At 47.2% G+C, this 25,715-nt stretch overlaps 1 protein-coding gene across 1 annotated transcript in view; it reads right to left on the reverse strand.

Annotated features, from left to right (window-relative positions):
• Window positions 1-25,715, reverse strand: part of BMERB1 (bMERB domain containing 1) — a 156,951-nt gene that overhangs the window by 61,752 nt on the left and 69,484 nt on the right. The window contains 1 exon segment of the mRNA NM_001134221.1: window positions 2,416-2,539. Coding sequence (NP_001127693.1) covers window positions 2,416-2,539 — 124 coding nt within the window.

Raw genomic sequence — 25,715 nt, forward strand, 5'->3', positions numbered from 1 at the left:
GACTCCATTCCAGCAAGACATCTGGGGGCTTGGAAGGGGGTCCCTCCCCTGGAAAATGTCACAGAATCCCTGATCTATGTCCTAACAACACTCAGGTCCTTCTGTATCCTTTAGATAATTTGATTTATCCAAGGGTCTACTGTTGACATTTGTCCCTAAGTGGTCAGATTCATGGGCTAGATGAGGACATTCAGTGAGATCACAAGTCAAGTGCTTACTGCAGACCTGCCTCTTAAGAAATGCTAGCTATTCTTGTCCTTAAGCCTGGGCTAAGTGACAGGCATGTGTACATCCATATGCGCACACATCACACCCACACACACATCCACACATGCACATACATATCCACACGCACACATACACACATACACGCACACATCCACACCCACATCCACACACACACCCACACATGCACACACACATCCTCACTCACACATCCACACACACACACAATCCACACACATCCACACACACACATCCACAATACACATACACACACACATCCAGACACCCACACACAAACACCCCCACACACATACACATCCACACACATCCATACACACGTCCACACACCCACATCCATCTGTCAGAGGTCATCTGTCAGAGGTCAGATGTGAGCCACCACATCTGGCCTCTCTGTCTTCCTTTTAAAACACAGGGAGGAAAGGATTGTTTCTGAATGCTCATGTATCATTTTAGCTTATTTCCAGACAAAAGGGAAGATATTTCTTAGCCATAAAGTGGAAATGTTCTAGAACCTTCCCCAGAGATGTCTGTGAGAAGGAATTATGCACGGGAAGCATTTAGCTCAGGGTTGGACACATGCAAAGGGCTGGATAAATGACAGCTGTGAATACTGCAGTTCATTTATGCGGCGAGAGGGAAGGTCGTATAACCTCCTAGTGAGAGTATGGGCTTTCAGGAGTTCGAGGCTGCAGTGAGCTATGACGGCCTCACTGCATTCCACCCTGGATGACAGAGCAAGACCCTCTCTCTAAATAAGTAACTAAAAATTTATAAAGAATAGGTGTTTTAAAGGCAGAAAGAGCTGAGTCTGAACCCTAACTCCCCATTTACTAGCTGGGAGGCCTTGAGCAGGTTGTTTTGTTTCTTCAAGCCTCAGTCTCCTCATCTGCAAAATGAGATGATCACAGACTCAGCCTCTTGGTGTTGTGAAAAATCAGTGAAAGAATAGGGGAGGGGCTTAGCGCCTGTCTAAAAGATTTGATGTTCCTGCTGCTTCCAGTGGAGGATGGGTGGGTGGGTGACCTGACAGCGCAGGGAATTTTCCAGCCAGGTTGCCTCTTAACCTCTGATTTGGTTTGGTTTTGCTTGTAACCTCTCACTGTTCAATTTTTAAAAAATTTTTTTATTTTAATTCGATGTTTTTATATTTTTTGTATTTTTAATTTTTTTCTTTTGGCGACAGGCTCTCGCTCTGTCTCCCAGGTTGGAGTGCAATGGTATGATCATAGTTCACTGCAGTCTTGAACCCGTGGGCTCAACCGATCCCCCCACCTCATCCTCCTGAGAAGCTGGGACAAAGGCACACACAGCCACACACAGCTAATTTTATTTTTTGTAGAAACAGGGTCTGGCTATATTGCCCTGTCTGGTCTTGAACTCCTGGGCTCAAGCGATCATCCTGCCTCAGCCTCCCAAAGTGCTGTGATTACAGGTGTGAGCCACTGCACCTGGCCTTAATTTGTACTTTTTAGAGAAAGGGTCTCTCTCTGTCACCCAAGCTGGAGTGCGGTGATGTGATCATAGCTCACTGCATCCTTGAACTCCAGGACTCAAGCAGTCCTCCCACCTCAGCCTCCTGAGTAGCTGGAACCACAGGTGTGCACCACCACACACTCAGAGCCCAACTTTTTAAATGAGAGTTTGTCTTGAAAGACTACCTGCAACCCTTCAGGAATGCTGTGCTCTGTAGATAATGAACGTTCAACCCACGTGACTCTGATGTTGCTAGAGACCCCATCTTGTTATTTTCCCCCATTTTAGAAATGAGGGAACTTAAATTCAGAGAGTCCAAGTAACCTGCCCAAGCTGACAGGCTTAAAAAAAAAACTCAGGCCTATCTGAGAGCAGAGTGTGTGCTCGTAAAAGACACCACCACAGGCTACAACCTCTGTGTTCACCTCCCTCTTTCTTCCCCGCGGGTGATACAGAAAGAGCAAAGGTTTTGGAGTCAGATTGGCCTGAATTCAATTCCAACTTCAGGGTCTTGCTTAAAACAAGAGATGACGATATCCACTTCCCTGGGTGGTGGCGAGAATCAAATAAGGCTTTTAAAAGCGTGCATAATGCCTTTGTCTCAGTGCCTGGCACACAGTAGGAGATCAACAAATATTAGGTTTTCCTCTCTCCTCCACACACTTCTTTCCTCGGCCACATCCCCAAAACACTCACATGAACCTGAGCTCAGACTCCCGGCGGACCAAGACTTCCCGGAGACGCTGAATTTTTGCCATCTCCAGCTCAATCTCCTCTGGCATCATGGTTGTCTCCGCCATGGAGATGATGTCCAGCTGATCTGTGCAGGAAACAGGAAATACAAGCATCAGGACCCCAAGGCTGCACCTTGGGACAGACCCTGACATGGTTCCAGGGCACAGCCTTGCTCCGCGACCATCATACGCCTTGAGGACAGACTTCAGCCTGTGCCGCAAATGTGTATTCGTGAGCACACCATTTGGAAACCAGAAAACATGTTTTCCAAAGGAATTTCGTTTGTTTGCTTTTTTTGTTTTGTTTTGTTTTTAGACGGAGTCTGGCTCTGTCGCCCAGGCTGGAGTGCGGTGAAGCGATCTCCGCTCACTGCAAGCTCCGCCTCCCGGGTTCACGCCATTCTCCTGCCTCAGCCTCCTGAGCAGCTGGGACTACAGGCACCGGACACCACGCCCGGCTAATTTGTTGTATTTTTTTTAGTAGAGATGGGGTTTACCGTGTTAGCCAGGATGGTCTCGATCTCCTGACCTTGTGATCTGCCCTCCTTGGCCTCCCAAAGTGCTGGGATTACAGGCGTGAGCCACCGCGCCCGGCCTTGTTTTTGTTTTTTGAGACACAATCATGCTCTGTTGCCCAGGCTGCAGTGCAGCTGTGTGATCTCAATCTCGGCTCACTGCAACCTCTGCCTCCGAGGTTCAGGCGATTCTGCCACCTCAGCCTTGTAAGTAGCTGGGATTACAAGTGCACACCACCAGGCCAGGCTAATTTTTGTATTTTTAGTAGAGACGGGGTTTCACCATGTTGACCAGGCTGAGGTCAAGTGATCCGCCCGCCTCGACCTCCCAAAGTGCTGGGATTACAGTCGTGAGGCCACCACGCCTGGCTGGGAACTTTGTTGTGATAGCTAGTGGAGGCTCCCAAGTGGGCTCACAAAAGCCTGATTAAGGCCTTGTCAGTCCCTGCCTGGTCCCAGATTCTGAGCCTCTGCTCCCCCTGACCAGGACCACTTTGCCCTGTGGTCTAAGCCTCTAAGACCAGCCGACTCTAGGCAGAAGAAAGTTTTATCATAATTATCTTACAGTAATACTACTACTAAGTAGTGTAAGTATTTTTTCGTTTGTTTTTGAGACTAGGCCTCACTCTGTCATCCAAGCTGGGGTGCAGTGGTGCAATCATAGCTCACTGCTGCCTCAAACCCTGGACTCAAGGGACCCTTCTGCCTCTGTCTCCTAAGTAGCTGGGACTACAGGCCCACCTAGGTAATTTTTTAATTTTAATTTTTTGTATAGATGGGGGTGTCACTATGTTGCCCAGGCTGGTCTCAAACTCCTGGCCTCAGGCGATCCTTCCAACTTGGCGTCCTGAAGTGCTGGGATTACAAGCGTGAGCATACATACATATACATATATATATGTGTGTGTGTATATATATATATGAATATATATGGTTTTATATATATAATATGTATAATATACACAGACACACTTTCTTTTTTTCTTTTTTGAGACAGAGTCTCGCCCTGTCACCCAGGCTGGAGTGCAGTGGCACGATCTTGGCTCACTGCAACCTTCACCTCCCAGGTTCGAGTGATTCTCCTGCCTCAGCCTCCCAAGTAGCTGGGATATCAAGTGTATGCCACCACACCCAGCTAATTTTTGTATTTTTCGTTGAGATGGGGTTGCACCATGTTGGCCAGGCTGATCTCGAACTCCTGACCTCGTGACCCACCCGCCTCAGCCTCCCAAAGTGCTAGGACTATAGGCATGAGCCACCGCGCCTGGCCAGAAACACTTTTTGAAAGACTGAAAAAGTACGCTAAAATGTTAGCAGTTAAAATGTTAATATATATGCGTGTGAATATATATTTATACTATTATATACATATACATATATCCACTGTGATGTAGGTCTTATTTTTCTAATATAAAGTTAGGACTTCACTATTTCATTATGTGTTCTTTTCAGCTAGCAACATGCCATGAGCGCTCCTGCCTGTCCTCGGATGGTCTTCCTCGGCGGCAGCATGGAAGATGGGGCGGTTTTCTATTTGTGGCTGTATCACGAAGCACTTCAGCAATCCACAGACATGTAGGTTGTTTCCAATTTTTTCCCCACTGTAATCATGGGGAAAAAAATGTAGGAATTATTTTCACCGTAAGAACATTCCAGTGAAGAATGTTCTCAAAGTGAAATCTTCGCACACATCTACGGGGTTCCTTCGGGCTATGTTTCTAGGATGAATGGCTGAGATATAAGGGATGCGCTATTCAAGGCCTTTGATCAGTAGTGGGGGAGACTCGGGGCAGGAGATGTTTTTGGTGTACCCTGAGACACCATCACATCACCTGTATCTGCTAATTCCTTCCACACCCACCCCCAAGATGGAGCCCACCCCACACCTCAGTTCTACAAGGGCGTCTGTCTTTTTCCTTGTACTCAAGGAATAATGAAAGTTGGTATACCTTATACCCATGATTTGGAAAGTTGTTCTGTTTTTCATTTTTCTTTCTTTCTTTTTCTTTTTCTTTTTTTTTGAGACGAAGTATCCCTCTGTTGCCCAGGCTGGAGTGCAGTGGCACAATATCGGCTCACTGCAACCTCTGCCTCCCAGATTCAAGCGATTCTCCTGCCTCAGCCTCCTGAGTAGCTTGGATTACAGGCTCGTGCCACCATGCCCAGCTAATTTTTGTATTTTTAGTAGAGTTGGGGTTTCACCATGTTGGCCAGGCTGGTCTTGAACTCCTGACCTCAAGTGATCCGCCTTCCTTGGCCTCCCAAAGTGCTGGGATTACAGGTGTGAGCCACCACACCCAATCTTCTTTTTTCTTTTTGTAGAGATGAGGTCTCGCTATGTGGCCCAGACTGGTCTGGAACTTCTGGCCTCAAGCAATCCTCCTGCCTCAGCCTCCCAAAATGCTGGGATTACTTACAGGTGTGAGTCACTGTGCCCAGTGAAAGTTGTCCTGTTTCTACCTGTCCAGCTGCCTCCTATGTCCTGGGGCCCTGGCCCTTGCACACCTGCACAGGGCTTAGGGCGCTGTGATTTGCAGGCTTCCCTGAAGTCAGTCCCTGCCTGCTTGGATCTCTAGATAGAACAGCGCCCTCTTCCAGGAGCCCAGCTGATGCATTTGTCCACCTGTGGAACTCTCCTGGCCTTGAGTTGTTCAGCAGACATTGGATTCTCGGTAAATTGGAGTTCCTTTCCATTACCTACCCCCTGATGTGTCCATTCCGTGTGCCAAAATTATCTGCCTCTCCTCCACCAATCAAAACACCTTATTTTGCTAAAGCGACAGGAAGAAGGTAATTCTCCAGGGTTGATTCTCACATTGAAATGAATGGCCTCTGTCCCTTCTCTCTGAGACAATTCCCTTTCTTTGTTTTTTTTTTTTGTTTTGTTTTTTGTTTTTGAGAGCAAGTCTTGCTCTGTTGCTCAGGCTGGAGCGTGGTGATGCAATCTCCACTCATTGCAACCTCTGCCTCCCAGACTCCAGCAATTCTCCTGCATCAGGCTCCCAAGTAGGTGGGTCTACAGGCGCATGTCACCACGCCTGGCTAATTTTTTGTATTTTTAGTAGAGACAGGGTTTCGCCGTTTTGGCCAGGCTGGTTTTGAATTCCTGATCTCAGGTAATCTGCCAGCCTTGGCCTCCCAAAGTGCTGGGATTACAGGCACGAGCCACCATGCCCGGCCTGACAACTCCCAGTTTTCAAGAGAAACAATAACAAAGGCAATGGAAAAGGCCAAGCAATTATATGGGGAGAGGAAAAAATTTGACCTGTCGGTCATCAGCCTATTAAAGATTTTCTCCTCTTTGAGTTCGGCATCTCAGAGCAATGTGTGCTTCTTTTATATTTTCTGGGAGCGCCAATATTTCATGAAATAGATAAGTGCAGAACATAAATAGTGCAGAACCTGCTACTGGGTTGGAGAGGGGGTCACTGAACAACTGTATAAGCGGGAGGAAGAGAGTGGAGGTGGGTGAATGGTAAAAAAGTGAAATTGGAGAGATTCACAATCACCTCCTCCCTGCCTTCTAAAGATGGTGGGTCCCGAAGATTATCTGGCCACCTGGCCGAGCCTGTGCCAGGGAAGGGTGAAAAGGGAGACACAGTGGAGGGAGAGGAGGGAGTGTCAAAGAGAAGCAGGAAGGAGAGAGGTCAGAGGAGCAGCCTCAGGCTGTGGCTTGGGGAGAGGGAGCGATGTCTGTCTGTAGAGGATTTGTAGGAAATGTCTCATGTGATGTGCTGGCTAAAGACCTCCTGGGGCCATCTGGTTATGCTTCAAGGCCCCTGGAATCCAATTTCGGGTCCTACTACTGTCCCTGACACCATGCTCTGGTGGCTCCTGGGATTGAAGCAGTGAGGACAGGCTTGAATGGTGGCTCACGCCTGTAATCCCAGCACTTTGAGAGGCTGAAGTGGGCGGATCACCTGAGGTCAGGAGTTCGAGACCAGTGTGACCAACATGGTGAAATCTAGTCTCTACTAAAAATACAAAAATTAGCCTGGCATGCTGGCAGGTGCCTGTAATCCCAGCTGCTTGGGAGACTGAGGCACAAGAACCACGTGAACCTGGGAGGCAGAGGCTGCAGTGAGCCGAGATCATACCACTACACTACAGCCTAAGGGACAGAGTGAGACTCCGTCTGAAAAAAAAAAAAAGATATTAATATTGAGTGCTACTGTGTGCTGTGATGCTACCAAGCTAGAAGACCAGCCTTACCAAATCAGATGGCCTGGGTTTGAGTTCCAGTTCTGCCCCTCCCTGGCTGTGTGGCCTTGGGGAGTTGGTTAACCTCTCAGCAGCTCTGTTTCTCCTCTGTAAGGGAGCCCACCACCCAAAACATACGTGAGGGATGAATTACCCCGGCACGTCACGTTTAATATATGCTTGCAATTGCCCCCGTTGTGACCGCCGCACCTGCTTTGCCCATCACCTCTTTTAATCCTCGCCATAAGCCAGCAGGTTCAGTAGGGTCTCATTTTCACAAAGAAACAAAGGCTCAGCGCTGGCAAGGGAAAGAGCTGAGTCCAGGTCTGGCTTCAAATTCATGCTTTTTGACCCTCACAGCTGCCTCTTGTCCAGGCAACTGTTCTAAGTCTGACACCCCCCATTCATTCCTATCTCAGAGTCAAGCATGGTGCCGTAACAATTCATGGCCAATGGGGAGGCTTAAAACAAAAGGAATTTAATCTCTTGGAGTTCGGGAAGCCAGAAGTCCGAAACCAAGGTGTTGGCAGGGTCACGCACTCTCCAAAGGCTCTAGGGATGGATCCTTTCTTGGCCCTTGCAGCCCCGGGTGGCTCCTTGGTTTGTAGTATTAGGTTGGTGCAAAAATAATTGTGATTTTTGCCACTGAAAGTAATAGCATCACTTCAACCTCTGCCTCTGTTTTCACAGGGTCTTCCTCCGGGTGGCTCTGTGTGTCCCTTTCTGTCTCATTAGATTTAGGGCCCACCCTAATCCAATGTGAGCTCATCTGGATCCTGATCTGAATTACCCCTGCAAAGACCTTATTTCCAAATTAGGGCACATTCTGATGTTCTAAGATGCACATGAACTTCAGGAGGCCACAAACCCACAAGAATGGCCACAGCCTTGCAAGCTTCCTGACAATAATGTCGCTCTCTCCAGGGGTTTTAGACCCGGCACACGGAGCACAGCCTTGGCTGGAAGCAGCAGGAGTCCCAGGAGGTGGCCAGGGGGTGAGAGAAGTGCGTGGGGGAATTGGGGTCTGGCAAAAACCAGCTGGGTGGGGGCAGTGTCAGAAATCCACATTTGACAGTAGTCATCAGCTGCAAGACCTCGAATGAGTCCTTTTATGTCTTTGCGTCACTTTCCTCCTCTGCACAAGAGTTCAATAGTTACCTGTGCTGGAGGCTTTCTGTGTATTATCTCTTTTAATCTCTATTTTACAGAGGTGACTCTGAGGCTTAGAGGAGGAAAGTGACTTGTTCAACATCACACAGCCCAATCATTGCAGAGATAGTATTCAAACCCAGTTTGTGCGCTCTCTCTCTTCTCCCTCTCTCCCCTCCAATCCACAACCATGTGACCTTAACCACGTAATCCAGCCTCCCGGTGAGGGCTGAATGCATTTGTGCCTGTGAAAGTGCGTAGTTAACCACCCCACGATATGAGTATCCTTGTTTTTCTCATCACAGTTCAGATGGGCAACCTGATTTCCATGGGACAGATGCTGAAAATGGCAACACACCCTGGGGCGAGGCGTGGGACGAAGAGAATTAATCATATCCCAGGAACTGGCATTTTACCTCCATCCCTGGGGGAGGATGGAGGCGGTGGTGCCAGGCTCCAGGTGCTTAGCTTGGATTTGGGGCGAAGAATGGAATAAAGACCTACGTTGAAAAGTCTTGCTCAAGGATGTTTTTCTTCCCCAAGAGAAAGGAATGAAGCCTAAAGCTTGAATCAGATACAAATTGTTAGAATCCTTTCTTGCCATGAGCTGTCTCTGCACCAGGCACTGTGTTGGGCTCATTGTAAACCTCATTTGTTTTTTTTGTTTTTGGTGAGGCAGGGTCGTGCTCTGTCTCCCAGGCTGGAGTGCAGTGGCATGATCTTGGCTTACTGCAGCCTCAACCTCCCAGGCTCAAGCAATCCTCTCACTTCAGCCTCCTGAGTAGCTGAAATTACAGGTTTGCTCCACCACACCCAGTGACTTTTTTTGTACTATTTGTAGAGATGGAGTTTTGCCATGTTGCCCAGGCTGGTCTCCCAACTCCTGAGCTCAAGTGATATGCCCATCTCAGCCTCCCAAAGCGCTGGGATTACAGGAATGAATCTCATCTCATTCAGTCTGCACAATACCCTGTGGCCAGGGGACCAAGTGCAGCCCCATGCTTGATGTTGTAAGTAGAGTTGTTCTGGAACACTGATCACGCTCATTTGTTTACATGTCATTTATGGCTGCTTTTGCATTGCAAAAACTGAGTAGTTGCCACAGAGACTCCCTGGCCCACGAAGCCTTAAATATTCACTATCTGGCTCTTTATAGAAAAAGTTGGCCAACCCCTTCCCTGGGTGGTATACTGTAATTTCTCCAGTTTAAAAGTTATGAAAGTCAGGTTTACCCAGTAACAAGAATAACTAACATTTGTCGAGCATTTATCACATGCTAGCACCTGTGCATTACCTTATCTGATTCTCAGAACAGCCCTGGGTGGTCAGTGCTGTTATTCCATTTCATAGATGGGGAAGTCGAGGCTCAGGAAAGGGAGTAAGTGATGGAGGTGAGATTTAAAACAAGATCTGTCCTACTCCAAAGCTCTTGTTGTAATCAACCATATTCATGTAAGAACTACTTCCCTACGTAAGTACCGTCATCATCATAACAAAACTGAGTAGACTGTGTTGCTTTAGATACAGTGGGAGTAGTTATTCCCAGACATCAGTGGGCAAGTGAATATCTAGGGAGGTTGTTTAAGAAACAATTCCCTGCCTCCACTTCCAAGGATTAGGATAAACCTGGGTTGGGGTGTTGTGTCCAGGGAACTTCATGAAGGACGTCTTCAGATCAGAGTGAAAAACGCTGATACAGGACCTGAATAAATGAATATCACACACAGTCAGTTTCTTTCCAGTCTGAACTTGTGTGATAGAAATTAGTCTGCTAGACTGTTCCTTTCTTGATCACATTTTCCAACTAGAAGGCAGGCATCCGACAGCTGCCAAGGAATGTCTCCACGAGGAGGATAAATCACAGGAAGAAACGGGAGGAGCATTTCAAACTGGCTAGAGACAACGAGTCTCTCACACACACTTCCAAGCAAGAGCTTGCTTGCTGTGTGGAGACAGCAAAGCATGAAGGCACAGACGTCCCCAGGGCTCCAACTGCCATTGCTGTCACTGAGCTTCCAGGAGCTGAGTCACTTCTGGGGGAAGAGGCAGCTAAATCCATCTTCCCATCCCCAAATGCCACCCCAGGGAGATGCATGCTTCCTGAGTGGTGGCACCAGCAAACAAGAGCTGAGCACAAGAGCTGTGTTCTTCGAGTTTGAAGAACACAGACTCGTGGTCATGGGGACCATCCCTTGGCCCCTCTAGGTAAGACCACAGCCCCGCAGCTCCAACAGACCCATGCCTGCCCTGAGAAGAGAACCTAGAGGGGGCCCCCTCCAGCCTTTTGTCAAGGAGCCAATTGCTGGTATTGACCCAAAAGAGAGTCTTGAACCCCAAGGGAATAGATCTGCGTCCCATGACCAGGGAGCCAATATCTGAATGCATTTCAAAGGCTCCTGGTGGCACTCCAGACTTCATTGTCATCGATCATTCATGTAGGAAAGAAGCTCATTCCAACCCCCAAGCATCCTATTACGGGATGCACCAGGTGCCTCGCCTTCTTGTTATAAAGTGAATGTAATGGGAAGCCGCCCGTTGCTTTTAATGAGTCACTGTTTCCCAAAGAGATGAAGTCACTGCTTTTAACCCAGAAGCTCCTGGCTGCTCGATTTCCCCCAGCCTGCCTCTTGGAGAGGATGCCAATGGGCCCCCAAGAGCGATCATACCTTTCCTTGCACTCTGCCATCCCATACATCCCATCTCTTTGATGTCGCCCCACATGGAAGATTTTGCGGCTGAGGAAACTGACAGGCTTCAGATCCTGGCTATGATTGTTATTCTCCAGTGGCACCTCAAGCACATTTTTTTAACTTCTGCGACTTTCTGTTTTCCCAGCCACATCTGACATGTCAAAGGACACAAAAGTAATTCGGGAGGATGCACCAACAGCACGTGAAGACGCAGGCACTGGCGTCAAGCAGACATGAGTTGATGGTCCGGCATCTTTCTAACGGCCGACCTCGGCAAATGCCCTAACCTCTCTGAGCCTCAGTTTCCTTATCTGTAAATTGTGGGTCATAAAAGAGAGACTGTATAGATCAGTGCAGTCCAATTGAAATAGAACACTAGCCACATATGTAATTTTGAACATTCCAGGAACCACATTCTAAAAAATAAAAAGAGCTGGGTGTGGAGGCATATGCCTATAATCCCAGCACTTTGAGAGGCCAAGCATGGTGGGCATATCACTTAAGGTCAGGAGCTCAAGACCAGCCTGGCCAACATGGTGAAACCCCATCTCTACTAAAAATATAAAAATTAGCCGTGGCAGAGCACGGTAGCTCTCTCATGCCTGTAATCCTAGGATTTTGGGAGTCCGAGGTGGTGGATCACCTGAGGTCAGGAGTTCAAGACCAGCCTGGCCAACATGGCGAAAGCCCGTCTTCCTAAAAATACAAAAATTAGCCAGGTGTGGTGGTGTGTGCCTGTAATCCCAGCTATTCAGGACGCTGAGGCAGGAGAATTGCTTGAACCTGCGAGGCGGAGGTTGCAGTGAGCCAAGATCGTGCCACTGCACTCCAGCCTGGGCAACAGAGGGAGACTCCGTCTCAACAAGAACAACAAGAACAACAAACAAAAAAAATTAACTGGGCATGGTGGCAGGTGACTATAATCCTAGCTACTCAGAAGGTTGAGGCAGGAGAATCGCTTGAAACTGGGAGGCGAAGGTTGCAGTGAGCCAAGATCGAGTCACTGCACTCCAGCCTGGGTGACAGAACGGACTCCATCTCAAAAAAAAAAAAAGTAAAAAGAGCTGGGTGCGGAGGCACATACCTGTATTCTCAGCTACTCTGGAGGCTGAGGCAGGGGGATCACTTGAGCCCAGGAGTTTAAGTCCAACCTAGGCAACATAGTAACGAGACCGTGTCTCTTAAAAATAAAAAAAAAGATAAAAAGAAATGGGCGAGATTAATTTCACTAACATATTTTATTTAATCCAATAGATCTAAAGGATTATAAGTTCAAAATGTAATCAATATATTAAAGATATGAATGAGATGTTTTATATCCATTTTGGAGGGAGTATGGAAGTTTTAAGTCCAGTATGTATTTTTTACTCTTTAAATAGATCTCAATTCAGGCCAGGCACAGTGGCTCACACCTGTAATCCCAGCACTTTGGGAGGCCGAGGCAGGTGGATCACTTGAGGTCAGGAGTTCGACACCAGCCTGGACAACATGGTGAAACCCCATCTCTACTAAAAATACAGAAATTAGCCAGGTCTGGTGGCACGTGCCTGTCATCCCAGCTACTTGGGAGGCTGAGGCACAAGGATCACGTGAACCTGAGGGATGGAGGTTGCAGTGAGCCGAGATTGCGCCATTGCACTACAGCTTGGGTGACAGTGAGACTCCATCTCAAACCTAAATAAAGGAAGAATAAATCTCAATTTGGAGTGGCCACATTTCAAGTGCTCCCAAGTCCCAAGTCCTTATTCACCATCCTGGGACACTCCATTCATCTCCTTTCTTCTTTTCTCCCTGATACCTTCCCCTACCTCAAAGATTCTCTCTCCCTGAGGTGTTTCTCCATTTCAGGACTCTTCTGCTTTCCCTCTTAACTGCTTTCATGGAAGGACTTCTGATGGACCCTCTCATCCCACCTCCAGCCCCTGGCAGCCTATGGGTGGCCCTGCCTTTTGTCAGGGCCTCAGCAGGTTCAACCTGGGTGGAGCCACAGGTCACATGAGACCCTCCCCTTCAGCAGGGACTTTGAGGAAACCCTTAGAAGGGGCGTGTGTGGTGCAGGCCCCACAGGTCGGCTGCCCCCTAAATCCTAATAGGACTGGCTCGGCTGTGACCCAGAATCCCCTGCAGAATGAATGCCTGACGTCAGCTCTCTCAGTCAGTGTAGTCTGTCGGGAGCCAGGAAGGTGGGGATAAGCACACAGGTATCTCTGTGGAGGGGACTCCACAGCAGCATCTGAACAAAGGCACCAGAAAACTGGAGATGGGCAGTGATAAGTTGCAAAGAGCCTACAGAATTCCCCTCTACCCCCCTCACTCAATTTCCACTGTTTGTTAACGTTACCAAGAAACTGACATTGGCGCATTGCTATTCACTATATTGATTGAATATATTGATTGATAAGGGGCGGGTGGGATTTTCCTGTACCCTCATCCCTTTGTTTCCTCACTCCCTACCCCGACTCCTTATCTGGAGCTGGAAGGTCTTTGATGAGCTGAAGAAAGACACGGGTTATTAAATAATAATGCTGCGACATCTTCCCGCAAGAGGTGGTCAGTGTTGGCAAGAGAAAAGCTCGTCTTTCAAATGCTCTGAACAACCTGAATGATGTGCTGGAAGAAATGTTCAGGGCCTCAGAAATCAAACACCATCCCTCCAGGAAGGATCTGGGAGGAAGGAAAGGGAGGCAGAGAGAAGGTGTCCACGGATGCCCTTCCCAGGTGGACTCAAGTAGAAGCTGTGGTCCTTCCCCTCATGAACCACAAGGTAATGCAGAACTGGCTGATTGTAGGAATTCCTTTCTGGAAACAGGCTCTTCCTCTGCGACCTCACAGAAGTCCAATATCTAAGAGGTCAAAGTACAAAGAAATGACAAAGGGAGCAGAGGAGAGCATTTGATGCCCTTGACTTTTTTGTTTTTTGTTTTTTGTTTTTTGTTGTTTTTTTTTTAGACGGAGACTCGTTCTGTCTTCCAGGCTGGAGTGCAGTGGTGCGATCTCGGCTCACTGCAATCTCTGCCGCCCTGGTTCAAGTGATTCTCCTGCCTCAGCCTCCCAAGTAGCTGGGATTACAGGCGCCTGCCACTTCACCTGACTAATTTTTGTATTTTTGGTAGAGACGGAGTTTCACCATGTTGGCCAGGCTGGGCCCTTGACTGTTGCAGTGAAATAGGAAATAAGGATGGAGGTGAAGAGGTGAGATTGAGGAGTAGAGGAGAAACTAAGATAGCCCATTTGGGGAGGAATCCTGGGAGGACCCAAAACTTGAGACAAAGAGTTTCTTTCACAAGAAAGACAAATTCCAGGCTAAATCCTGTGAAAGTGTAATCTGAGAACATCTGAAGACTCATTCTGAGTGCAGGAGCCAAGGCTAGAGCAAGAGCTTCATCTCACTGCTGCTCCATAACCTGTGAGCACTTTGACATTTGGAGTTGGATCCTTTGTGCTAGGGGCTGTGCTAAACACTGTAGGGTGTGCAGCAGCATCCCTGGCTTCTGCCCACTGGCTGCCAGTAGCATCCTCTCCCCAACCCAAAATGTCCTCAGACACTGGCAAGTATCCCCCGGGGGACAAAATCACCCTTTGTTGAAAACCACGGGTTTAGACTCAGGATCTTTCTCCTTCTTTCCTTTCTCTCTTTTCCTTCCTTCTTCTTTCTTTCCTCCTTTCTTCCTTCCTTAGTTCCTTCTTTCCTTCCTTCCTTCCTTTCTTTCTTCCTTTCTCTTTCTTTTTTCCTTCCTTCCTTTCTCCCTTCCCTTCCCATTTTCTTTTTCCCCTTTCCTTTTCTCCTTTCCTTTCTTTTTTCCTTTCTTTCCTTTCCTCTTTTTTTCTGAAACAAGGTCTCACTCTATTACCAAGGCTGGAGTTCAGTGGTGTGATCATACCTCACTGCATCCTCAAACTTCTGGGCTCAAGCAATCCTCCCACTTCAGCCTCCTGAATAGGTGGGACTACAGGTGTGCGCCACCACATCCTTTTAATTTTGTAGAGATGGAGTCTCACCATGTCACCCAGGCTGATCTTAAACTGGCCTCAAGCGATCCTCCCACCTCAGACCCCCAAACTGATGGGATTACAAGCATGAGCCACCGAACCCAGTCTAAACCCAGAGTTTTTTTTATTGTGCTCCTAGGGCACAGGTATGAGACTCACCTAGGTGTGATTAAAAAAAAAATCCATCTCCCTGGACTTCTCCTGGACCTACTGAATCAAAATCTCCCTGGAGGAGAACCAGCAAGCTGCCCTTCAAGAATGTGATTCTTCATTAAACACTGTATACCTCAGTTTCCTGAAATGGGAAGGATAATGATAATATCTATCTCAAGGTTTGGTATGGAGATTAAGTGAGGGGATTCACACATTGAGCACAGGGTGCTAAATGTTAGCTATTATCACTCACATTAAAGGTGGAGAAGCACTGGCTTTGGAGAGAGATGCATTGAGTGCTCTTGAAGAGAGGGAAGAACAGGAACCCGGGGGCAGGAGAGTGAATGCTGCTGTGATAACCACTCTGCTCAAATGTGAGCCAAGTACTGTGGCTAATGATGAGGGGGCACAATGGGGATCATCCCACCATCCTAGGGCTTTCCTCCCTGCAAATCATCATCGTTCCTGTTGACTTCATTATCCAGCTGCCTCCCCAGCTAAAACAAATACTGGCAACTGACGATACAAGGCAAGAGGGGTGACAATGGAAAACAATGCCAATCTGTGTCTCAGTTACAAGTGAACACAAACTTAGTGGCTTAAAACAACACACATTTATTATAGTTCTGGAGGACACAGGTCCAATGGACGTGAAAATCAAAGTGTTGAAACCGACACAGTAGTCCCATAGAGAATTTTTTTCTTTCTTGATAAACACAGAAATTGACCTTTCTGGTCTTAACTCTTGAAACTTAAAGTTTGTTTTATCTGAATTCACTTCTCAAGAAGGAATCCCTTGCCTTTCAAATAAGTATCAAAGGACTGAAGCTCACCAGATTACAGCATCCAGACAGTGAGATGCCAGACTCCTCATTCATCAGGATTGCTTCCTTGCCCCTCCCAAGTTCCTGTTTTCTTACACATTGTTACATCTCTTCCCTGCTACATAAACCCTTGATTTTAGTTGCTCAGGGAGATGGATTTGAGACTGAGTTACAGTCTCCTTGGCTGCAACACCTGAGTGAAGCCTCCTCCCTTAGCAATAATTGTTGTTTCACAGATTGGTCTTCTGTGCAGTGAGCAGCAGGACCCAGACCAATCCCTTGGTGTTTTGGTAACAGTGTCAGCAGGATTGCGTGTCTTTCTTGGGGCTCTAAGGAAGAATGAGTTTCCTTGCCTTTTCTAGCATCTACATTCCTTGGCCACCTACATTCCTTGGCTTATGGCCCCTTGCTTCATGTTCAAAGCCAGCAATGGTGAATGGTGAAAGGCTGGCTCTGCCCCTGCCTGGCTCTGCCCCTGCCTGGATTTGTGCCCCTGGACAAGTTATTTAAATTCTCTGAGTTTCCACTTGAAAAAATTTCTCTTGTCGGCCTGGCTCGGTGGCTCATGCCTGTAATCCCAGCACTTTGGGAGGCCGAGGTGGGCGCATCACGAGGTCAGGAGATCAAGACCATCCTGGCTAACATGGTGAAACCCCGTCTCTACTAAAAATACAAAAAAATTAGCCAGGCGTGGTGGCGGGTGCCTGTAGTCCCAGCTCCTCGGGAGGCTGAGGCAGGAGAATGGTGTGAACCCGAGAGGCGGAGCTTTCAGTGAGCCGAGATCGCACCACTGCACTCCAGGCTGGATGACAGAGCGAGACTCCGTCTCAAAAAAATAAAAATAAAAAAATTTCTCTTGTAAAGTGGGTCTATTAATCCTTAGCTTGTAATATTTGTTCATTTCATAATAGCTAGTTGTGTGACTGGTAAGTGAGTTACGCAACTTTCCCAATCCTCGGTGTTCATTACCTGTTAACTGGGGATAATAATAGAGGGTACCCTTGGATGCAGTGAGGATTGAATGACAGATCGTGTATAAGGCTCTTAATGTGGTGCCTGGTACATCATAAGGACAGTGAGGACTTTGTGAGTGTCAGTTATCACAATCACTGTCACTATCCTCACCATAATCACTATCACTATCATAATCATCACCACTATCACCATTATCTTTACCATCATCACCATCACCACTATCACTATCACCACCATCACCATCATTATCACCATCACTAGCACATCATCATCATCACTGTCATCATCACCATCATCACCATCATTACCATCCCTATCATCATCACCATCACCATCATCACCATCACCACCATCACTAACACCACCATCACCACATCACCATCATCACCACCACCATCATCACGATCACTGTCATCACCACCATCACCACCATCATTACCATCCCTATCATCATCACCATCACCACTATCACCATCATCACCATCACCACTATCACTATCACCACCATCACCGTCATTATCACCATCACTAGCACATCATCATCATCACTGTCATCACCACCATCACCACCATCATTACCATCCCTATCATCATCACCATCACCACTATCACCATCATCACAATCACCACTATCACTATCACCACCATCACCACATCACCATCATCACCACCACCATCATCATGATCACTGTCAACATCACCATCATCACCACCATTACCACCCCTTTCATCATCACCATCGCCACTATCACCATCATCACAATCATCACTATCACTATCACCACCATCACCACATCACCATCATCACCACCACCATCATCATGATCACTGTCATCACCACCATCACCACCATTACCACCCCTTTCATCATCACCATCGCCACTATCACCATCATCACAATCACCACTATCACTATCACCACCATCACCACATCACCATCATCACCACCACCATCATCATGATCACTGTCAACATCACCATCATCACCACCATTACCACCCCTTTCATCATCACCATCGCCACTATCACCATCATCACAATCACCACTATCACTATCACCACCATCACCACATCACCATCATCACCACCACCATCATCATGATCACTGTCATCACCACCATCACCACCATTACCACCCCTTTCATCATCACCATCGCCACTATCACCATCATCACAATCACCACTATCACTATCACCACCATCACCACATCACCATCATCACCACCACCATCATCATGATCACTGTCAACATCACCATCATCACCACCATTACCACCCCTTTCATCATCACCATCGCCACTATCACCATCATCACAATCACCACTATCACTATCACCACCATCACCACATCACCATCATCACCACCACCATCATCACGATCACTGTCATCACCACCATCACCACCATCATTACCACCCCTTTCATCATCACCATCACCACTATCACTATCATCACCATCATCACCACTATCACCATCACCACCATCACCACCATCAACATCACTATCATCATCATTGCCACCACCACCATCACCACCATCAACAAAAGAAAAAGCAGCCAAACTCAGAATTCCACATCAGCTGGAACTAGGGTTGGGGAAGCACAGAGGACATTAGCTCCTGGGAATTCCTTGCCCCAACTTCACCTCCCTCCCAGAACTCCCTTGGCTGGGAATATCCCACCTCATACACCATCCCATTCTGTGACCTCTTGGAAGATGAGAAGCACCAAAGGTCATGTGTCCCACCTGCAATGTCCACAAATACTAATATTAGGCTTGGAGAAGAGAAATGAGAAGAGTGATATTAAGATAATAAAAGTAGGCCGGGTGCAGTGGCTCATGCCTGTAAGCCCAGCACTTTGGGAGGCCGAGGTGGGCAGATCACGAGGTCAGGAGATTGAAACCATCCTGGCTAACATGGTGAAACCCCACCTCTACTAAAAAATACAAAAAATTAGCCAAGTGTGGTGGCAGATGCCTGTAGTCCCAGCTACTTGGGAGGCTGAGGCAGGAGAATGGTGTGAACCCAGGAGGCGGAGCTTGTAGTGAGCCGAAATCGCACCACTGCACTCCAGCCTGGGTGACAGAGCGAGACTCTGTCTCAAAAAAAAAAAAAAAACTTAGCTGGGCATGGTGGTGTGTGCCTGTAGTCCCAGCTACTCAGGAGGCTGAAGCAGGAGAATTGCTTGAACCCAGGAGGCGGAGATCATGCCACTGCACTCCAACCTGGCAACAGGCAACAGAGCAAAACTCCGTCTCAAACAATAATAATAATAATAATAATAATAATAATGATAAAAGTAAATTAGGCCGGGCGTGATGGCTCACACCTGTAATCCCAGCACTTTGGAAGGCCGAGGTAGGCAGATCACTTGAGGTCAGGAGTTCGAGACCAGCTTGGCCAACGTGGTGAAACCCTACCTTTACTAAAAATACAGAAATTAGCCAGGCATGGTGGTGCATGCCTGTAATCCCAGCTACTCTGGAGGCTGAGGCACAAGAATCACTTAAATCTGGGAGGCAGCGATTGCAGTGAGCTGAGATCGAGCCACTGCACTCCAGCCTGGGCAACAGAGCAAGACTCCTTCTCAAAAAAAAAAATGAAAGGAAAAGAAAAAAAGGAAATTTACCAACATTTCTTGAGACTTTTAAAACTTTTTTAAGGCTCCAATGAGATTATTAAGTCTTTTCTGGAATAAGGAGAGGTATTAATAAACAAATTCTTTGCTGCTTTCAAATCAGTTTATGCGTTACTCAAGAAAAGCAGTTAAAATAACTTTATAAATTTCATTTGATCAATCACTTTATTCAAACACCTTGGCCCAGAATGACTTTGGTTATTCCAAAAAGCAAACTCCCTCTAAGGCAAAGTTTTATCACCATTAAGGATAGTCACAAGACTTTGCCACAGATTGGGACTACAGTTCCCAGGTGGGACTTCCAAAAAGATTGCATTTGAATTACGTGTGTGTTATTTCCAGGGTGAGAATTTGAAAGAGATGACACAAGAGTTCTGGCAAATTATTTAACAAATTGTAATGTCATTTTACATTACTCAGTGTCCTCTCCCCAACACTTCAAAGTGACCTTCAATGAATCACCAAACCACGCTGTCATATTTCTTCCAATGACGAGCAGAAGAGCTCCGATTGCTTTCTAAGGCCCTTTGGGACCATATGAGAGAATAAAGTATACTTCCTAATTCAAAGCAAATCATTAGGGCTGTGGAATTAAAATTGTGGAAATTGATAAACCAATAATAACAACAATTGCCCGGTTAAAATCGCATAAACAACAACTCTTTTTCGGCACTTCTGTAGGTTCATTCTGTTACTCAAGGTCCATTTGTTCTGAAATATCCCCCAGCCCTGCAATCTCAGAATGAGTTCATGAAAACAGACAATTATAAATCTATCCTGAGCTATGATTCATGCATCTTAACCGACTCCCTAATTCTTCCAATTTACAAACCAATTCAGAAGGCAGTCAAGGGCCCAGGTCACGCAAGGATGGTTAGAGAAGCAGATGGAGCTGCTTAAAACCATGTGCTTGGTGGGGTTAAAATGATGAGAATCCAGAGGAAAATAAATTGGGACTGTCTAAAGTAATATTTCAGTTTTTAAAAACTGCTTAGCCTGAAAATCATGTGCCTCATTTAATTCCCTGCAGGCTGGAAATTTGACAGGAGAGATAAATTGCACCAGGAACACTATTTTCATTCAGAAAGGTAAGCCCAAGAAATAGGGTGGGATATATCCTCATCTGAATCGGGGTGGTCTGGGTGGGGGACGCAGGGAAGAACAGCCAGGGGAAAAACAGGATGTGTGCAGGTGTGAACGGGTCCAGTTCAATGTGAAGTCAGAGGGAGAGTCAGATCATGGCAGAAGAAGGAAGGAAGCAAATCTGGAAGCATTAATATCAGACTGAAAATCCACACCAGAAGGGAGATGTGGCCCTAAACAGGGATCTCAACCACAAAGGCAAAGCATCAGTACTAGAAATCCTTAGGGAATTTAAAAAAAGATTAAAATGCATACTCTGTTCAGATTTCCTTGTTTTTTCCCCCTAATGTTCTTTTTCCATTCCAGGATCCCATCGAGGACACTGCATGACATTCAGTCCTTGTGTCTTCTTAGACTTTTCTACACTGTGACAGTTTCTCAGGTGCAGTGGCATGATCTCAGCTCACTGCAACCTCCGCCTCCTGGGTTCAAGTGATTCTTCTGCCTAAGCCTCCCGAGTAGGTGGCATTACAGGCATGCGCCACCACGCCTGCCTAATTCTGTATTTTTAGTGGAGACGGGGGTTTCCCCATGTTGGTCAGGCTGGTCTTGAACTCCCGACCTCACGTGATCTACCCACCTCAACCTCCCAAAGTGCTGGGATTACAGGCATGAGCCACCGCACCCAGCCTGCCCCTGACAGTTTTAAGGGGTACTGGACAGGTATTTTGTAGTGGAACGCCCTTTAATTTTGAGTTTTTCTGATGGTGAGATGAGTTGTGAGTTTGGAGAGAAGACTGCAGAGGTAAGTCACCATTCTCATCACTTTCTTTCAGCTCACTGCAACCTCCGCCTCCAGGGTTCAAGTGATTCTCCTGCCTTAGCCTCCCAAGTAGCTGGGACTACAGGTGTGTGCCACCATACCTGGCTAGTTTTTGTATTTTTAGTAGAGACAAGTTTTCGCCATGTTGGTGAAGCTGGTCTCAAACCCCTGACCTCAGGTAATCCACCCGCCTCGGCCTCCCATAGTCTGGGAATACAAGTGTGAACCATGGTGCCCGGCCACCATTCTCATCACTTAACATCCATGGTACATCCCATCGAGATGAGTTGGCACTGTTGATGCTGACTTTGAGCCCCTGGCTGAGGGAGTGTCTGCCAGGTTTCTCCATTATAAAGTTTGTCTTTCCTTTCCTTTTTGGAAGGAAGTCACTACACACAGCCCACATGTATAGGGTAGGGAGTTATGAGCGCTTCTTTAAGAGTGGAGTATGGTGTTATTTTTATAATTAAAGAAAAAGATGCCCACGTTGGAAGATGAAAAGGATCTCCTGCCAGTGGAGCAAAAATCCAGAACCTCGTGTGTGTCTCAGCTAGAACTGGTGGTTTGGGAAGGGTCGACTGCCCAGCAATGCAGCGAGAGATGCAAAACCTGAGGGTTCAAGTCCAAAGGTTGACCTGGCTTTAAAAGCCAATGATGTCAAACAAAACAAAACCAAAACTCCTGAGAACAAAAGCTAGGCAATGGTGCAGCCAGTTGGGATACTTTTCATAGGCACTGATTTTTATTCTCTCTGGTATTCCTTTCAAAGACACAGGGCTCTGCTGGTGGGTGCTCGCTCCTCTGCAGGGACTGGGGCACATGGCATGGCCTCCTATGTCATTTGGGGGCTCTTTGTTTATTCAACATACCCGCCACACACCAGGCAATATTCTAGGAGCTAGGCATGCAGAAATGAAACATCCATCCTCCTGACGAAGACAGACAGCAAGCCAAAAGATAAACAAACAACATCATTAGGTGGACAGGGCTAGGAAGAGAGTAAAATGCCATTACAAGGGTAGACAGTGATTGATCCCGGGGACTCCTCCAGATAGTGGGGTCACAGAAGACCTCTATGAGAAAGTGGCATTTGAGCTGACACTGAATGACCAGCAGAAGGTGGCCTGGGAAGACGGAGGGGGAAGAATGCTTCAGATAGAGGATCCACAAGCGCAGAAACTGTGAGAGGTGACAATACAGTGAGATCATGTCTCTAAAAGAAAGAGAAAAGGCGGACATGGGTGGAGCAAAATGAGGAAGGGAAGGGGTGTTACAAGATGGAGAGACAGGAAGTGGCCCCATGAAGCCTGGCCTGTAGGCCACACTGAAAAGTTTGGATTTTAGTCCTAGTGGTCAACCTATTGATGGTATTTTAATTTTAATTTTAAAAAATACAATCAGGCTGGGCATGGTGGCAGGTAATCCCGCTACTTCGGAGGCTGAGGCAGTGAGCTGAGATCTTGCCATTGCACTCCAGCCTGGGCAACAAGAGGGAAACTCTGTCTGAAAAAAAGAAAAAAAAAGTCGCTGTGTTTCCCATGAGAGTGTGATCTACTAAGGGAGCAAGTATAGAAATAGGAAGACCTGCTACTGCCTCAAAGAATTGTTAAAGGATTGAATGAACGCCTACTAATGTGTGCAAAGCCTGGGACATAGCAGGAGTGCAGTAAATGCAATAAAATAAAATAGCTGCAGTAAATGCTATCAGTAAATGCACTACTGGACTGGGCGGGGTGGCTCATGCCTATAATCTCAACACTTTGAGAGGCCGAGGCGGGAAGATTGCTTGAGCTCAGGAGTTCAAGACCAGCCTGGGCAATATATCAAGACCTCATCTCTACAAAAAATACAAAAACCAAAATAGCCGGGCATGATGGGTGCGCCTGTGGTCCCAGCTACTCGGGAGGCTGAGGTGGGAGGATTGCTCAAGCCCAGGAGGTGGTGGAGGTTACAGTGAGCTGAGATCATGCCACTGCACCACAGCCTGGGTGACAGAGCAAGACCCCATCTCTACAAAATAAATAAATAAAAATAAAGAATAAGAATAAAAATCAATAAATACACGACTGCACTTATGCAGATGACCTTCACTTCTTCCGACTTAGCCACACACAAGTTTCCAGCATCACAGTTCTTTGCAGAGGGTGGGACAGCCGGGAAGGTGCTGTTTGCACAGAATTGGCTGAATGACCAGGTGTTTGGTGGATGAATCCCAGGTAGCCAGGGCGTCTCTGGGCACACGCACCCAGGATCACACCTGGACGAGAAAGTGGGGTCTAAAGTAGCAGTCCGAGGCTGGGTGCAGTGGCTCATGCCTGTAATCCCAAAACTATGGGAGGTTGAGGCAGGAGGGTTGCTTGAGACCAAGAGTTGAAGATCAGCCTGGGCAACATAGCAAGACCCCATCTCTACAAAATTTTGAAAAATTAGCTAGGTGTGGTGGCATATGCCAGTGGTCCCAGCTACTCAGAAGGTTGAGGTAGGAGGATCACTTGAGCCTAGCAGTTAAAGGCTGCAGTGAGCCATGATCGCCCCACTGCACTCTATTTTGAGTGACAGAGAGAGATCCTGTCTCCAAAAAATACATATGCCAGTCCAGGCCTGGTATGTGTCCTGAGAGTTTCCTGCCTGGCATCTCTTGAAGTGGGCACCAGTAACCAGAAGCTGAAGTCCTGGTTTGGCAAAGGATGGAGGAAAAATGTATTGGATCTGGAGGGCTGGGTGCGGTTGGCTTACACGTATAATCCCAGCACTTGGGGAGGCCGAGGTGGGCGGATCACGTGGTCAGGAGATCGAGAGGATCCCGGCTCACACGGTGAAATCCTGTCTCTACAAAAAATACAAAAAATTAGCCGGGTGAGGGCGGGCGCCTGTAGTCCCAGCTACTCGGGAAGCTGAGGCAGGAGAATGGCGTGAACTCGGGAAGCGTAGCTTGCAGCCAGCCGAGATCGAGCCACTGCACTGCAGCCTGAGCGACAGAGTGAGACTCCATCTCAAAAAAAAAGATATTGGATCTGGAATGGATCGCTGAAAATAAAAGAAAACCGGGGTGAAAAAGAAGTGTGCATGGGATAAACTGGAGGTAATGAGTTATGTTTGGGGGAAGAGAGAAAAAGTTAGACTCTGTGGCGTGGGAGGAGCAGAGTAAATGTCAACAGTCCCCTCGAGCCTGGAAAACTCCACCATGAGTCATGGAGGACCCACGTCAGAAAATAGCTATTTTGAGCCCAGCTAGAAAGTTTGGCTCTGTCTGCTTTCCCTGAGAGTGGTGAGTGGTTGACCCAGGCTGTAAGCTCTTCAGGTCATTGCTTCCCCAGACAAAATTTCAATCAAGCAAGTGCCATGACCCTGCACAGAAGACCAGAACTAAACCTTGATGTGGGACTGGGCTTGCCAAACCAGAAGATCTGTTCTAAGAGAAAGAAGCTGGAACCTGCAAGGAGAATTTTGCTAATGAGAGGACAGCAATTTCTCCAAGAAGAGTGGGGAGGAACAGCAATTTCCCGTTCCTGGAAGGTCCCCCATACATTTTGTCCAGGGCATTTAGATTCTAAATGTCACAGTGTGATGTCCTCATGTGCAATGGACATTTGTTGATTTGTCTCCCAGCATCCATTCCCCTTTCTTAGGTAATAGGACCCCTGTTTCCTTTGGGGAGCCAACAGGCACACCGCTCCCAGAACTTGCACACTTAATGGGGCTTACCCTACCCAGGTGTGGCCTAAGGCACTCACTGTGTTCCCTTCCCGTTCAGATTCAGACAGATATAGGATCAGATACACACCAGAAGTAGTCAGACCCAGAACTTTGCTGTGAACCCCCTGGGGGAAAAGAAACCCTGAATCCTAAGAACAAAGCCCTCATGGAGGGCATAAAAGCTGAGGGATAAACAGATGATAGACTTTGGACTCCTGCCTCAACCACCCCTAGAGTGTAGAAACCCCGGTTAGTACATTCCACTTTTTTTTTTTTTTTTTTTTTTTTGCATATGCAGTTTGGGTTGAGTTTTCTGTTGCACAAAACCAAGAAAGTCACACAAATACTATATATCTTTGTTTTTTTGTTGGTTTTTTTTGTTTTTTTTTTTTTTTGAGACAGAGTCTCACTCTGTTGCCCAGGCTGGAGTGCAGTGGCGCGATCTCGGTTCAGGCCATTCTCCTGCCTCAGCCTCCGGGGTACTTGGGACCACAGACACCCACCACCACGCCCAGCTAATTTTTG

This window comes from Pongo abelii, chromosome 18 (genome assembly GCF_028885655.2).
Source record: "Pongo abelii isolate AG06213 chromosome 18, NHGRI_mPonAbe1-v2.0_pri, whole genome shotgun sequence".
Lineage (NCBI taxonomy): Eukaryota > Metazoa > Chordata > Mammalia > Primates > Hominidae > Pongo > Pongo abelii.